The sequence below is a fragment of the Equus przewalskii genome, chromosome 20 (genome assembly GCF_037783145.1).
Source record: "Equus przewalskii isolate Varuska chromosome 20, EquPr2, whole genome shotgun sequence".
Taxonomy (NCBI): domain Eukaryota; kingdom Metazoa; phylum Chordata; class Mammalia; order Perissodactyla; family Equidae; genus Equus; species Equus przewalskii.
In genome coordinates, this window is record NC_091850.1 from 56,250,415 (window position 1) to 56,264,687 (window position 14,273).

General features: G+C 57.5%; 2 protein-coding genes across 5 annotated transcripts; one reads left to right on the forward strand and one right to left on the reverse strand.

The window, feature by feature from the left end:
• Positions 1 to 345: 345 nt before the first annotated feature.
• Positions 346 to 8,784, reverse strand: NDUFS6 (NADH:ubiquinone oxidoreductase subunit S6). The gene is made up of 4 exons (XM_008537092.2): positions 8,567 to 8,784; positions 8,317 to 8,370; positions 1,469 to 1,591; positions 346 to 518 (listed from the first exon to the last, which is right to left on the reverse strand). The coding sequence occupies exons 1-4, from the start codon at positions 8,696 to 8,698 to the stop codon at positions 453 to 455; spliced, it is 375 nt and encodes a 124-aa protein (XP_008535314.2). The 5' UTR covers positions 8,699 to 8,784; the 3' UTR covers positions 346 to 452.
• Positions 8,785 to 8,800: 16 nt separating this feature from the next.
• On the forward strand, positions 8,801 to 11,518 carry MRPL36 (mitochondrial ribosomal protein L36). Of its 4 annotated transcripts, none has more exons than XM_008537096.2 (2): positions 8,801 to 8,836; positions 11,085 to 11,518. In XM_008537096.2, exon 2 carries the CDS (start codon positions 11,098 to 11,100, stop codon positions 11,419 to 11,421), a length of 324 nt encoding a protein of 107 aa, XP_008535318.1. In that variant the 5' UTR covers positions 8,801 to 8,836; positions 11,085 to 11,097; the 3' UTR covers positions 11,422 to 11,518. The 4 variants fall into 4 exon arrangements, with proteins under 4 accessions (XP_008535318.1, XP_008535315.1, XP_008535317.1 ...); XM_008537093.2 differs by lacking the exon at positions 8,801 to 8,836 and adding an exon at positions 10,074 to 10,201; XM_008537095.2 differs by lacking the exon at positions 8,801 to 8,836 and adding an exon at positions 10,166 to 10,244.
• The last annotated feature ends 2,755 nt before the right edge of the window (positions 11,519 to 14,273 follow it).

Consider the following 14,273-nt stretch of genomic DNA (forward strand, 5'->3'; position numbering starts at 1 on the left):
TGGATCCATAAACTCTTGGTTCTGAGACACTGTGACTCCACCAGAAGCTGAGGAGGGAAGGAGAGTGCAATCACAGCAAGGTGACGGGCAAGCACTCGCTTCCGTCAGAACTGAGGCCGGGTCCAGCGCCAGCCCCGCGGAAGCCCCCAGGCTCTCGGAACCTCTGTTTCGTCTGCAAAAGAAGCAAAGTCACTCTCCCCTCCCTTCGCCCCGTCTGTCAGTCGCCCAGTGTGGTCACATGGATGAAGGAGGTGCCACGGCAGCACGGCCACGTGCCCCTGGAGGACACACTGCAGCAGTCCAGCTTCCCCACGATCGCTGGAAAAGAACAGCCGTGAGCCGACCCCTGGTAACACGCCCTTTATTCGCCACGCACAGCACCAGGGCCTCCACCTGTGCCGTTTACCAGGGAAATGCTCCCTCGTGCCACCTCCTGGGCCCAAGGAGTGGCTCTAGTGATGGTGCTGTCTGAACTGGAGTCCACAGTAACCACATGTCCCAGTTTTCGTTTCTTTGTCCTGAAAGAATTCAGAAGGAGAGAGTCACATTTCCATGTTCTACTTCATATCTAAACACATTTAGACAGTGGACACCGAAAGTGTGCAGAAAACTTGAAATACACTGTCCACTAGAAACATCTCAAGAAGTCTGAGGTTCCTACAAACTAGAACTAGGACAGCGCCAAAGGCCGGGCGCCCAGTTCTGGTTCCCCCCTGCCTCGCTGGGAGCCTCACCTCAAAGGACGGCCACACGGACACAAAGAGTCAGCACAGCGGCCACTTCTGGTTCCCCCCTGCCTCGCTGGGAGCCTCACCTCAAAGGACGGCCACACGGACACAAAGAGTCAGCACAGCGGCCACTTCTGGTTCCACCCTGCCTCGCTGGGAGCCTCACCTCAAAGGATGGCCACACGGACACAAAGAGTCAGCACAGCGGCCACTTCTGCCCTCACCTGACCCTCATCTGCTCTCCCACCCACGAGGGCCGACGTCAGCCCTGAGCAGACCCCGGGGACGGGCATGTGGGGTGCAAGCAGAGCTCACGCCACAAGCAGCAGGGGTGACAGTGGTCCTGCCGACCCCCTCCCTTCCTACACGGTGTGCACACCTGAGCTTCATGGGCTCTAACGCGCATGTACTTCCCTTCCTCTCTAAGGCTCTGCGTGTATACTGATCAACGGACAAAAAGGACTACAGAGGCACCAAAAGGATGGCTCCAGGGAAAGACAGATGCCCACATTTGAGACGAAGGTGGACAGTCAGTGCCGGTCACACTAAGCACACTGCACGGCACGTCACAGTTGGCAAGGTGCCCTGCACACACCGCTTCACTCAGTCCCTCTCGTAGGGTCTTGCAGGCGACGTTGAGGGGACAGTGTTCAGCCACAGTGAGCAGGGAAGGGCCATGTCGTGGGCAGGTTCAGAACTGGGCAGAAATGTGCGGGTGCTGGGAAGGACGGCCACATTACCAGGTTGATGTACACTCTGGGGTGGCCAAGAGCGCCCCCACCGCCGTCACAGGAGATCACGCGGCTCTCAACTTCACTCACGGGCTGCTCTGCTATCAAATCAATGGCGAAGTTTTCATTCACCTGCAACAAGAAAAGAAAAACCCGTACAGACAAGGACAAAACTTGGTAATGTCACGACATTTGAATTTATGCAGACACCCCGACACACACAATCAGACACTGCCAGCACAGGCATATTCTGTACGTTTTCCCTTCAATATTCTCATTGTCCATCTTCAAAACACACAAATCACTTAACTCAGTACATGTAAACACACACACACACTCAGCTTTTCATTTTCATACAATTTCAAACTTACAGAAATGCTGCAAGAATTAGAATAGTGCAAAGAATTATCCTTTACCCCTACCTGGGTTCAACAAATGCTACCATTCTGCCCCATTTATCATTTGCTCTCTCCTCTCCCCTGCCCCATCCCTCTTTCTCTCTACATACACGAACATGTGTGCAAACACGCACACTTTCCCAGCTCTATCCGCTGGCGATTCCGCCGCCTGAATGATCCTAGCACGTTTGTCATTATGGGGCAGAACTGCTGTGCCAGGTGTGTCCTGGCAGACCAGGGCCAACAGGCGTCCAGCCCCGCGGGCCCAGCATCCCACCTTCACGGAGAGCCTGCTGCCTTAGGGAGGACAAGGAAGCAAAGATCAGGGACGGAAAAACATTTACAAATTGGGGGATCATTTAATTTTAACAAAACTTGAAAATAAGTTAGCAAGCAGGATCGACTCAGTGAACTGTTTTTCTAAACCCAGCTGACTATCCAGAACACACAGCGCAGCACGGCCAAGCCTGTCACACTCTCACAGAGAAGGCTCCGCTGCCACTGAGACAGGTACAGTCAACGTCTCTCACAGGATCTGATGCCCTGACCCCAGGGAACATGGACAACATTTGGAAAGGTTTAATTATTTTTAAAAAGCTTTGCCAGTTACAGGTGATTCTGCAAAGCTTTCTCCTAAAGTTCTACTTCCAGAAGCTGTGTGGGGCGGCCGCACTGGCCCACAAGCTCCTGCAGGCAGGGGGGCCAGGCTCACAGCGGCCGCAGTGACAGCCGGCCTCCCCTCTGCTGTGGATGAGCCAGAGCCACACAAAGGAAGCACCTGCGTAAATAAGACGGCGTCTGCCCAAGTGACAGACATGTCACAAGGCAGCACTAACCAGCCCCCAGGCCCCGTCACGCAGTCAGAGACGGGCCCTCTCCTGCAGGAAGGGCAGCTGAGACTGACACGGGACCGCCCCTGTCATTCACGCTGCAGCTCCCATGATGAACGCCTCGCTCCCGGGACCTGGGTCACCACAGGATCAGAGAGCCAGGAGGGCACCCGCCGGTCACAACAGCTGCCTCATCCCCGCCTCCCGATTCCAGGTTAAACCTCGGGCTCCATCACGCGCCCTCCCCCAGGAGAGGACAGAAGAGGAGCACGCACTGCTGGACTTTACGAAGGAGCAAATGCAGAAAAACATCGTGCCATCCGTTAGCCATAAACGCAGTGTCTTCTTAAGCACACAGGGCGTCAGGCCCCGAACTGTCCAACCGCTGTAAGCGTTAGTCCTTATACATCACTACCACAGAAATGCGAAAACACCTTTTCATTCACCTCTTGATCAACTGACTGCAGAGTAAAGATATTTAGGTTTAAATTCATTTGTCAGTAAGCTGTTCTCATTTTTCTTTTAACTCCTGTTTCTGAAGGTGACAGTTCCTGACGGAAAGTTTACTCCCTTACAAAAAACTGAGATTAAATCCATTAAATATAAAACGCATGATTCTACGAAATAACATTAAAACTAGTAAAAAAGGAAATAATAACACAGTTAAATAGTAGTAATGTTCTGTAAAACACCGACCCTGTTAATGGAAATTTACAAGTTTAAAATAAACTAAAAGCCCCAGTTCAAGTATTTAGGATATCAGATATTTTTAACACTAATGCTAATTCTATTTAGCCAAATATACATGTGTACACACACATATATATAATTTTTAAAGCACAATAAAAACTGAAGTTTTCACCCAAATTAATTTTTGAACTAAGTTTGGGGAAAATGCTCAAAAACAGCATGTGGGCTCTCTGCACGGGGGTGTTCAGAGCCCTGTGGGTGATGGAGTCCAGGGCCAAAGCTGCCAGGGTTGGAGGAGAGAAGGGGCTCAGACCTGGGGACAGGCAGGAAGTCGTGTGGCCCCCAGGGAGGGATCGAAGCGCACCCTCGCTGCTCATCTCCTGGCCACCAGCGCCTGCACCTCGGGGCCACGAACTCAGTCTCAAGTTGTCCTTCTGGGTCTGGGGTACAGGTCCACGACAGTCCACACCCTTCCAAAGGAAGCACAGACTGGGCTCCTCTTCATCCACAGGCTTTACTTCACAGTCCGAATGCCTCCCCCTCACGACAGAGATGACACACTCAGCGGGGACGCGTGGGGAGGCGAGCGTGTAGAGGCAGGGAGCCATGGGATCACTTCGGAAGGGCCGGCCCATGTAAACCGCAGGCCCCGAGTCTCCAAAAGGCCCTAGAAGGTGCCCAGCGTGCTCCTCAAGACAGCCAGACAGCGTGGGCAGCCTCTCCAGGAGCCCGTCACAGAGCGTGAGGAGGGTTCTGGAAAACAAAATCGGTGCAGAATCCTGCTGACTGCATTCTCGTGCCCGTGTCACTAATCAAAGATCCACAAACATGGGAGGGGCTGACTGCAGAGGGTGGGGGTCCAAGTCCACCCTTGCTCTCCACGGGGGATGGCTCCTGGGATGGCCGGGCCTCTCGGCCCTAAGCCAGTGAGCACGCTGCCTCCTGCCCGGAGCTCAGCACCAGCACAGCACATGGGGCCCTCTTTCAGGCTCTATGTCCTGGTGACCCCCCACCCTGTTCCTGGGGTGGTGATTTCTCCCTGCAGCTACGAAGGGGCTCCTGCCCCATCCCTGGGCTCTTCAGCTTCCCTACCCCTCGTGGGCACGTGTGTGCATGTGCATGTACACGTGTACACCTTAAAGCCAACACGAAGTCAGCGACACACTGATGTGCCAGGTCTGACGGCTCACCATGGTGGAAGACACTGCAGGTCTGGCTCGCTCCTGATCGTGGGCAGTAACCACCAGGATTCCCCACACCTCTGCGGAGAAGCAGCCTCACTCCCCGAGCGTGGGGGCTCTGCCGGCTCCCAGGAGAAGCTGGCTGCACAAACGCTGGCTCCAAGCCCTCGGGGAAGAGCTGGGCCAGCCCGCGCAGGTCCGAGGGCATTTCACACTCAGGAGGGTCAGTTGTTCTTCCATCCACAACGCCGGCCAGACGCCCTCAGAGGACAGTTCACGTTCTCGCAACAGACGCAGCAGGTAAGGCAGGTGTCAGCGCCACGGGAAATCGCTCTGGTCAGTGGGGGTTTGCGCCTAGAAGCTGGTCCCAAAGAACAGAGGGCCAGCTGTGAGGTCGCAGGGCCACCACCCACCGCAGCTGCCAGCCAGGTGTGATGCAGGCAGGATCTCCAGGGCGGCCGACCTGTGACAGATGCCCAGTCCTGGGCGCCGAGGGTCTTGGGTCAGGGAGTGAGCCTTCTCTGCCCCCACCGCTGAGACATGGCAGTCAGATTCCCAAGGGACGTGGAGGGCAGCACAGAGCTGTGCTCAACGGGCCTCAGCCTCCTGGCATCCTGGGCTTTCTGCCCAAGTGTTTATCTTCAAATCCACCAATGAAGCCTGTCCCAGTAACAGCGACACCGGGAGCCACAAGTTACGATAAACGCTTGCTGGCAGCTTCCCTGGGACAGGCAGTGCTGTAAGCACTCTCCTGTCTACACCAACTCAGTGCCCGCAACCCCACAAGGTCAGTAACTGAGGCAGACGGCGACCAGGGGCTCATCAAATCTGGATGCAGCCAGGCAGGCGACCAGAGCCCCGCCTGTAACCAGAGACATGACACTGGTGCTGGCAGTGCGTCCCAGCTCTGAGGGCACGCAGGCAACACTATTACTGTCGTCTCTGTTACCGCCATAAGTGCCACTGCGCACCATGCTCCCTTGTCTACACCATCCTTCCACTAGAGGACAGGAAACGTGCTTCTAATGTTACCTGTATGACCATAAAGGACTCAAAGTATTTCTACAACTTGTAGAAGCGTCTCTGGTCAGTTCCGGCTTCTACTTCCCTCAGGTGGCCCAGGACCATGGCGGGCCAGACTTCTGTCCCCTCCTTGAGGGGTGGGGGCTAGCTGGCACCTTCTTCTGCACATGAGCATCCCCTTGGGAGAACCTGTCACAGGCCCAGGGGCCAGGGATTCCTCTGGAGACAGGCTGCAAACCACACCAGGCACCTCTGGTCAAAACTGGCCAAGAGCCACACACAGAGACTCCCTGTTTGTTCCTGCAGAGCCCGGCTCAACCACCCAGCTTCCTGCTATCCTTGTTCTTCCGAGTAAGTTCAGCTTCAGTTTATTTCTTAAAATACAACAAAGCCAACCACAGGGACAGTGAGGTCCGTGGCTGTCAGGGGCTTGGGGTACGGAAGGATGAACTGGTGGAGCACAGCGGATCTTTAGGGCAGCGAAGCTACCCTGTGTGACAACGGAACAGTGGACAGACATCAGGCACTTGTCAAAACCCAGAGAATGCACCACACAGAGTGATGCAACTAATGTAACTGCGGACCTGAGGCAGTAACAATGTGTCAGTGTTTCCCAAACTTCAAATGATCAATTGTAGCCAACGCAGCACACTCATTCAGGATGCTAATGGGGTACTGCGTGAGGGGGCAAGGCGGTAGATGGGAACTCTGTACTTTCTGCGCAATTTTTCAGTAAACCTAAAAGTTTTCTAAAACAACATCCTGGAAACCAAAAAGAAATTTAAATACCACTAAACGCTAAATTTTTGTTGAAAGAATGAAAGCCAGAGCAGGAAGCCTCATCATTACAGACGTGCCGCACACCTTTATAACATCAAGATGTGCCCCCAGGAACTCACAATCTCTGATAGGAAAGGTCCCCAGTGGTCAGAGAGGAGCAACACCATCAGCACTGCCTCCTCGCTTGCTTGTTGGCTTCACTGACCCTGATTTTGTCTTGTGGTTGTTTCGAAGTTGCTCCCCTGTTGTCCCCTGCCACGGCAATCAGAAACCAGGAACCACATGGAGAATTTCCAGCAGAGCTGGGCTTATGACAGACCCAGGTGCTTCCTAAGGCATCAGACCTGAGATAAGGAGCTGGGGGCCAGGCTGCAGGAAGGAGCCCAGGGCCCCAGGACCCATCTGCTCCAAACCACTCCACCCAGGCACTGGATTCCACCTCCACAGCCCTGCCCTGCCCCACGACACCCTCAACATGGAACATGGCGTCCAGCCTCGGATGCCCAGGACACCTGAGAGTGGACACTGCACCTCTGCTGGGAGAACCCTTCCCACCGCCATGATCATGGGGCCTGCTCGTCCTCCCAGAATCTGTCTGTTCCTGCCTTTTTCATTTTCATGAGAATGTACAGGACAGCTGGCACAGAGAAGAAACGTCCCATTCCCAATGTCATGAGCGGACTGTGAAGCATGGGGCTACAGGACTGAAGAACGCAGCCTGAGGAACAGATGCTGCCCTGGGAACACACTGACAGCCCCAGGAATAAACAAAAACGGTTTGTGAGGATGACAGAAGGGGGATTTTCCACGTGCAGGCTGCACTACACAGCTTACATGTTATCTCACTCAGATAGTTACAATTCTACAAAAAACATTCCCATGGTTTTCATTGTCAAACAGGAAAACTGAATCTCAGAGGGATTGTCCTATGCACAATTCAGCCTCAAGCCTGTCGGACTGCGAATCCACAGGACTTTCACGCCACCAAGGACGGCAAACCTGCTGCACACGACCCCTTCACTGTCAAGAGTCTTGGCAGCACCCCTCAATCAGGGCACCCCTTCCCACTGAACCCGGAACAGGCCACAGGATACTTCCCAATCCAGCACTAACGCAGCCAAATGATCAGTCGACAAGCAAAACACAAGCTGTTGCCACCCCGTCGTCAGACCACACAGCAGCGAAGGGGTCGAATTCAGAGATCATCACTTTATAGTGAGCCAATTCATGGTCACGTGAGCTCCTCCAGAAATGCCCTGGAGCTGGGGAACAGAAGTAGAAAACAAGACACTGGGAATGGACCACCTCACCAAGGTCAAAGGGGAGGGGGGACACCATTTAGGGACAGCGGAGGTGGAACAGGAAGAGTCGACAGACTGATGGGAAGGAGGGACTCAAGGAGACCCCGGCGGAGTGCCCACATCACTGCAGGAGAACCCGGCTGGCAGGAAAGGAGCCAGAAGAACACAAGCCCACGCAGGCAGAGGGGCTCCGCGTGCACGGTCCTCCTCGGGCGGCCACACGACGCTGTGCGAACTGACGGGTCTCTGACCCGCCCAGGGAAGAACGACCCCGTGCATTTCCACCTGCCAGCTAAGCTCCCCCAAGGACGCGGTGCGGTGAGAACCATGAGAAGCTCACCCCGGAAGGTGACTGAAGGAGAAGTTTTCAACAGTTCACACGACTTACTTCAAACCGAGGGTCTCCAGGGTACAAGGCGCAGAGGTGAAGGGAAAGACCGCGCCCATCTACGTATAGACCAGAGCCGCCCTGTCGAGACGCTGTGTGCGTATTTCGGGGTGAAACAGGACAGAAACGGGCGCCTTTTACATTCAGCAGGCTCGCAGGACTCGAGAGCCGCCGGGCGCCCACGACTTGGGAAGGGTGACTCAACCTCCCGGATTCACGTTCACCTCCCGCCCTCCACCCGGGTCCCGTGGAGCCGCCCCGCTCACCTCCTTCTGGCGCCCCACAAACCGGATCCGCCTGTAGTCCTCGGCACCGTACGCCTGCAAGACAAGACCACGCGACGTCAGCCCGACGCCGGGGTCCCAGCCCCGGCCGGACGCGTCACACGCCGCGCTCTCCTCCCGTCTGGGGGACCCGCGCGCGCACCCCAGACCTCCGGGCCGGACCGTGAGGACGCGGCAGGTGCCTGAACGCAGCCGGGCCCAGATGGAGCGCGTCCCCCGCCCGCGGGGTTACCTGGCCGGTGTGCGTGACCTTCTCCCCGGTCGGCGAGGTCCGCACCCCGAAGCACCTGGCGCCCCCGGGAAGGCTCAGCGCCGCACCTCCGCCCCTGCCCAGCAGCCGGAGGAAGGTGACCGTCGCCGCCATCTTGCGGGCTGACCCTTGACCCGGCGCGCTGAGCGCCCAGGCATGCGCACGTATTCCGCGGGGGCCCCGTGGCCGCGATTTAGCTCGCGCTGCCGCAGTGCGCACGCGCGGTGCGGTCGGGCGAGCGCAGCCCGGGAGGTGCGGTGGCTGGCCAGGGCTCAGCTGGGAGAAGGCGGGAAGTTTGCGCTTCACCTTAGCGCTTAGCGGCTGCTCGGTGATTCGTACCAGGGGCAGGGCGGGGAAGGATGGAAAGCGAACATGTATTCTGTATATTCGATAGTCATGGGGGCTTAATATCGAGTGAGTGTTTTTATTGGGGAAGGGCCCTCGCTTGGAGAGGAAACTGGAAGTACATTCACGTTGCGCGATGCGCATTTCTTTGTGGCGGAGGGACAGCATGTTTGCTGATTTCTGCAGCAGAGCCGAATGAAGCTACCAGTGCAGCGCACTCGATGTCATCTCATCGCACATGCAGATCAGCCCCGAAGGCCCACTGCCCTACAGCGCACCTGGGCAGGACCCGGCTCGCGGGTCCCGGCGCTTCCTTCTCTGCTCCTTGTGGCGTCCTCTAAACTGCCTGTGCACAGACCGGTCGGGAGGGTCACCTCACACGGGGCCAGTCCCTGGATGGGCGGTGGGCGCGGGGGAAGGACTCAGAACTCAGACCTGGGTAGGGTCGCGCATCCCCAGGAGCTGAGGCCACCCACTGCCTGGAATCCAGGGAGGTGGAGGAGAAGACGGCGAGGTGATGAGAGGCGCGATTCACTGAAAATCTCTTGAAGCGGAAAGGTGCCCACAGAGGGGTGCTCAGAGGTGGGCCTGGAGCTCCCCCGATCAGGTGCAAGACCCAGCTGCGGTGGGGGCGGGCGCGCAGGTGCCACCGTCTGCAGCTCACCTTGGTGTGCACGGAAAGCAGATGGTGGGTTCGCGGACACAGTCCCGGAAAAGCGGGCTTAACGAGTTAATTGTGGAATCTGGGTGGTGGGCATATGGGTGTTCGCTGTAAACGTCTTCCAACTTTTCTCTCTGTTTGAAAATTTTCGTAATAGAATGCTGGAGGGAGAAAAAAAGATATTTAACTGCAACCAGTTAGGACCACTGCCTACTTCCACTTGTTTCCGAGCCTCGTCGCATTTCTCCCAGGATGTCTATTAATGCAAGCATGTGGTTTTTCCAGAATTTGTTTGGACGCTGGTATTAGTACGTTTGTAAAAATGTATAATTGGTTATGACTTCTTTTTCGTTCTAGGTATTTACTTTCGTTCCTATTTTTGCATTCTCCCTAGAACGCCCCCCTAAACCTTAGACGCCTGGTGGCGGGGAGAGGGGGGGTTCCGGGCATGGGACGCGAGAGCCTCTGCGTCGGGTACAGGAAGGCAGTCACGTGACAGTGCCGCCATCTTCCTTCCTGGCGGACGCTCCTGGCGACGTCTGCGTCCCTGCCCTACTGCGCAGGCGCGGGGCGAAGCGCGCTGCCCTCCGGCCGGGGCGCCTTCTTCCCAGGTCGGGATCTCCTGGGTCGCGAGGGGTTGGGATCCGCGAGGAGGCAAGGCGCGCGGGTTCGGGGCTACCCTGAAGCCGCTGGCCGGGCCTGGGCTGCGGGAGGGCGCAGCTCAGGCCTCCTGGCCTTAGTTTCCTCGGGTGGGCCGGGTCGGAGGTCGCGGGCGAGGGTTGGTGGGCCCGGGGGCGGGTTCCCGGCCCGGCCTGCAGGTCAGTCCATCTGGCGGCCGCCCCGACCTCGTGGGCGGTGGGCGGGCCGCGCGACCCTTGGGGCGGGGTTGGCGGGATTCCCCGCGGCTTAGTGCTCCCGGGTGGTGCTGGCTCGGCGCCTCCGGCCGCCCGCGGTCCAAGGGGGCTCCCCGAGGGCCGTCCGTCGACGTCGGGCACTCCGGTGCTCGTGTCCTCTGCATGAAGCCCGAAAGGAGTCGGAGCTCCCGGAGGGCCGGGGTCTTGTGCGTCGGGCGTGCGCGGACCATGCGCCGAGGATGTGGACCCCTCCGCGGGGAGCCGGGCCGAGGCCGGCCTGAGCTGCTGCCTTCTCGGACCTCGCAGGGGCAGCTCCGCTAACCCCGGCCCGCTTTGGTCATTTCGGAGGGAGGGACGTGGCTACGCTTAGGGCCCCAGCAGCCGGTCTGGGGCTGCACGGCCCGTGCCCGCCTGCACGAGGGCGCTTATTGCGGAGCGCCTGTCCCGTGCACCTGTTCTCCTGACACACGGGCTGAGCGCCGCGGCAGGGACCCCGGGCTTGATGCCGCAGCTGGTAGGTGGGAGCCCCTGACCTCCAGCCTTGTGTTCCTCAGCCACAGTGAGGTGGGGAGAAGGAAGCTGGAAATAGTGCGCACCAGTGCAGGAGAAACTATAACAACTTTTTTCCTTTCCTGCGTAGATTCAGCCTTAGCATGGCGACCGTCTTCATCAAGAAGATGGTGGTCTCTGTCGCGCGCCCTCTCCTGCGTCTGAGTTCTTGCACAGGGGGTCCCCGCGCGCTCTCCACACTCCTTTTGGGACCCCTTCGAGCTGCACTTCCCGTCGAGGCGAAGCCCAGCCCGGCGGTGGCCTCGCTTCTGTCCAGTCGCCTCGCGCCGTGCCTGCCCCCTGCTCTGGGGTTCAAGACCAAGGGCGTCATTAAGAAGCGCTGCAAAGACTGTTACCGGGTGAAGAGGCGTGGGCGGTGGTTCATCTACTGCAAGACCAACCCGAGGCACAAGCAGAGACAGATGTAGCCCCCCTGGCTGTGCAGTAATGTGGGAAGTCTGTCATTTCCTTGGGAAATGGTTTTACCTTGCTGAGAAAAATAAAATGGAACGTTCTGTTGTCTAAGATGTGTCGACCTTCCAGTTTTGTTCACGGTGCCCAGGCCTCTCAGCTCTGTAGCAGTCCAGATCGAGTCAAGCCAGAGCCCCAAGTGGAAAACAAATCGTTTTTATCTTCTGTGGAAGCAGTATTTATGCTCCAGCTGGAGGACAAAAGTTAGGATGGAAGGGAAGCTCTTCTGTCTGACACTTCACAGTGCGAGTTCTTTAGAAAGAACAGGATTCATCTGAAAGACCATCCTGTGGGCGGCTCTCAGCCCTGTGTCTGCGTTCATCCATCCTGCTTCCTTTATGTGGATTAGACTCGTAGTCTCAACATTCCTGTATTAAGGATAAGCACAAAAGGCCTTATAGGAATCTTTAAATCAAGGAAAATTTGTTTACGTGTAAAGGCATTTTGGCTATCAGTTAAATATGTTGTGTCATCCTTGGTCTGCAGCATGCATGCAGGTGCATGTACACATGTGTTCATGTATGAGTGTGATGTGTGCACGTGCACCCACCTGAGGGTGTGTACTGAGCAGAGCAGCTGTGGTGACCCTCTGCAGACCCGCCTGGAGCCAGCGGCCCATGGTGTTCTGTGTCTCCTGTCACAGGGTTGAACGCCACGCAATGCCCAGGTGATCCTCCCGCCAAGACCATGTTCTGACACCTGAGTGCCCGTTGGGGCTGGGCCCTGCAGTGCAGAGCGAGGAGCGTGGAGCCTGCCCTGGCCGCCTTCCTGTCCACGCGTTTCTGGAGCGGGTTAAACCAGGAGGGCCGGTGGAGGGTGGTGAGAGCCGGTGAGCGGGAGGCACAGGGGCTGGTGCAGGCCCAGCAGAGGGACCCAGCCACTTCAGGCCGGGCTGCTCGCTGGGGAGGTGGCAGTGAGACTGAGCCCTGAAGGACCAGGGAGGGTGAGGTTCAGGGACGGCCACAGCAAGTGGGGCCCAAGTGGCACTCGGCACCAGGAGGACTGGGCAACTGCCCAGCACACAGGGCAGCTCCGTGTGCTGTGCTCAGGCACCATGGGCACTGACATGCACACCCAGTCCTGGCCTCGGGGATCTGACCACGACCTGCACAGACACACCCCAAGCACACGGTAGCAGCCCGGGGCCGACTAAGAAGGAGAAAGCCGGAGACGCCCCTTCCTGGAGCACTCTGTCCTGGGGAATCTGCTCCAGCTGGAGACCCTTCTGCCCCTTCATTGCTCAAGGGCTCCCAGGCCGCCCTGCCCTGCTATTGGGGCACCGCCCGGCCTCATGGAGACCACAGCACGGGGTAGGTTTGCAACAAAATATGTTGTATTCGAATTGAACTATGTGAATGGGATCCAGATGTCCTGAGGCTGATAACTTTATACCTAGGCTTCCATAGCAGAACAACTGTGAAATAGCTCTGTGCCTTTAGGAGAAGCTCTCTCCCTCGGCCCTGCAGACATTCGAGGCCCCGTCCTTCTCTGTGGGGGGCCGTCCTGGGCACTGTGGGCTGTTGAGCAGCATCCCTGGCCCCCACCCACTTGATGCCAGGAGCACCCCCACCCCTGGTTGTGACAACCACAACTGTCTCCAGGAATTGCCAAATGCCCCCTGGGGGTCCCATCCCCCAGGTGAAAACCACCATATTAGGGAGATCCCTCACCTCCTCTGGCCTGGGGTTTTCCCAGCTAGGACATGGGACTAGCGTTGCCTGTGTTAATGTCACAAGGCGGCAAGGACTGGGATGTGGGTGGTCCATTTGGGAGGTGATCACGGGCCCGGATGGAGGAGCAGGGAAGCTGGGACAGAGGAGAGGGGTGAGGTGTGCAGAGGAGAGGGCATCTCGGGGCACCAGCCTCCATGGGGCCATGTCCTCTGAGCAGCCACTGAAACGGGCCCTGCCTGTCCCACCAGGGGAGGGGAAGTTGAGCCATTTATCCACAGATTCCCATTGTTCACAGTCGAGGATGCCCCTGTCGGGGGCAAAATCCCTGACACATCCAAGCTGCCCCAAGCAGGCCTAAGCAAGCCCCTGGGGCCCGGAGAAAGCCCTGTGTAGACAGCAGGAGCACATAGGGGCTTGAGGGGCAAGCTCGCCCCACTCAGGAGCTGTCCTCTGCAGCTGCCGACCAGGAGGTGGGTGAGGGTGCGGCCCACACCACCTGCTGCACATCCTCCCTCTCCGGATACAGTGAGCAGTGGATAGGAAACACTTGGAGCAGTGAGAAGTGCTGTTCCAGCATCCGTTATTGTGACTATCCCTCCAGGGCCGTGGCCTGCAGTCAGTTGGGGGCAGCAGCGTGAGTAGAAGGACAGTAGTGACCACATGTGGACATCAGAACTCACAGGCATTTCTCGGCCCATCTGTACAAACATCTCCACAGGAGGAGGGAGTGGGAATGGGGCTTCTGCTAGGTGATGGGTGTCACGTGTGCACACAGAGGCGCGTCTTTTCGTGAGAAAGCACGGGTTTGTGTGCACATCACATCTGGCTTGGTGGACTGTGTCAGGTCTGACGTGAGGGGCGTCATCAGACCTTATGGGGCGACTCCAACCCCCCGAGGGGCAGGGTGGATATCACAGCTCTCACGGCAGTTCCGGCTCTCCTTCCCGGGAACCTGTGGGGGGTCACACTTGCCGGCCCCCTTGAAGTGGGACACGGCTTTCGGACTTGCTTTACCCTACAGAATGTGAGCAGAAATGACACGTTGTTTTTCAGCAGAGTTAAGATTTGGGGCATGCCTCACTTTGTCCTTCTCCTTCCACACTCGTGGCAGGAGCGTCTTGAGGAGGAGGTGTCAG

Bases quoted from the DNA above. Each gene is read 5' to 3' on its own strand.
- NDUFS6 (XM_008537092.2), bottom strand. From the start codon at position 8,698: ATGGCGGCGACGGTCACCTTCCTCCGGCTGCTGGGCAGGGGCGGAGGT. The intron at 8,371-8,566 runs GTAACCCCGCGG...CTTGTCTTGCAG, and splicing joins AGGTCACGCACACCGGCCAG to GCGTACGGTGCCGAGGACTA. The intron at 1,592-8,316 runs GTGAGCGGGGCG...TTCTTGTTGCAG, and splicing joins TTGTGGGGCGCCAGAAGGAG to GTGAATGAAAACTTCGCCAT.
- MRPL36 (XM_008537096.2), top strand. From the start codon at position 11,098: ATGGCGACCGTCTTCATCAAGAAGATGGTGGTCTCTGTCGCGCGCCCT.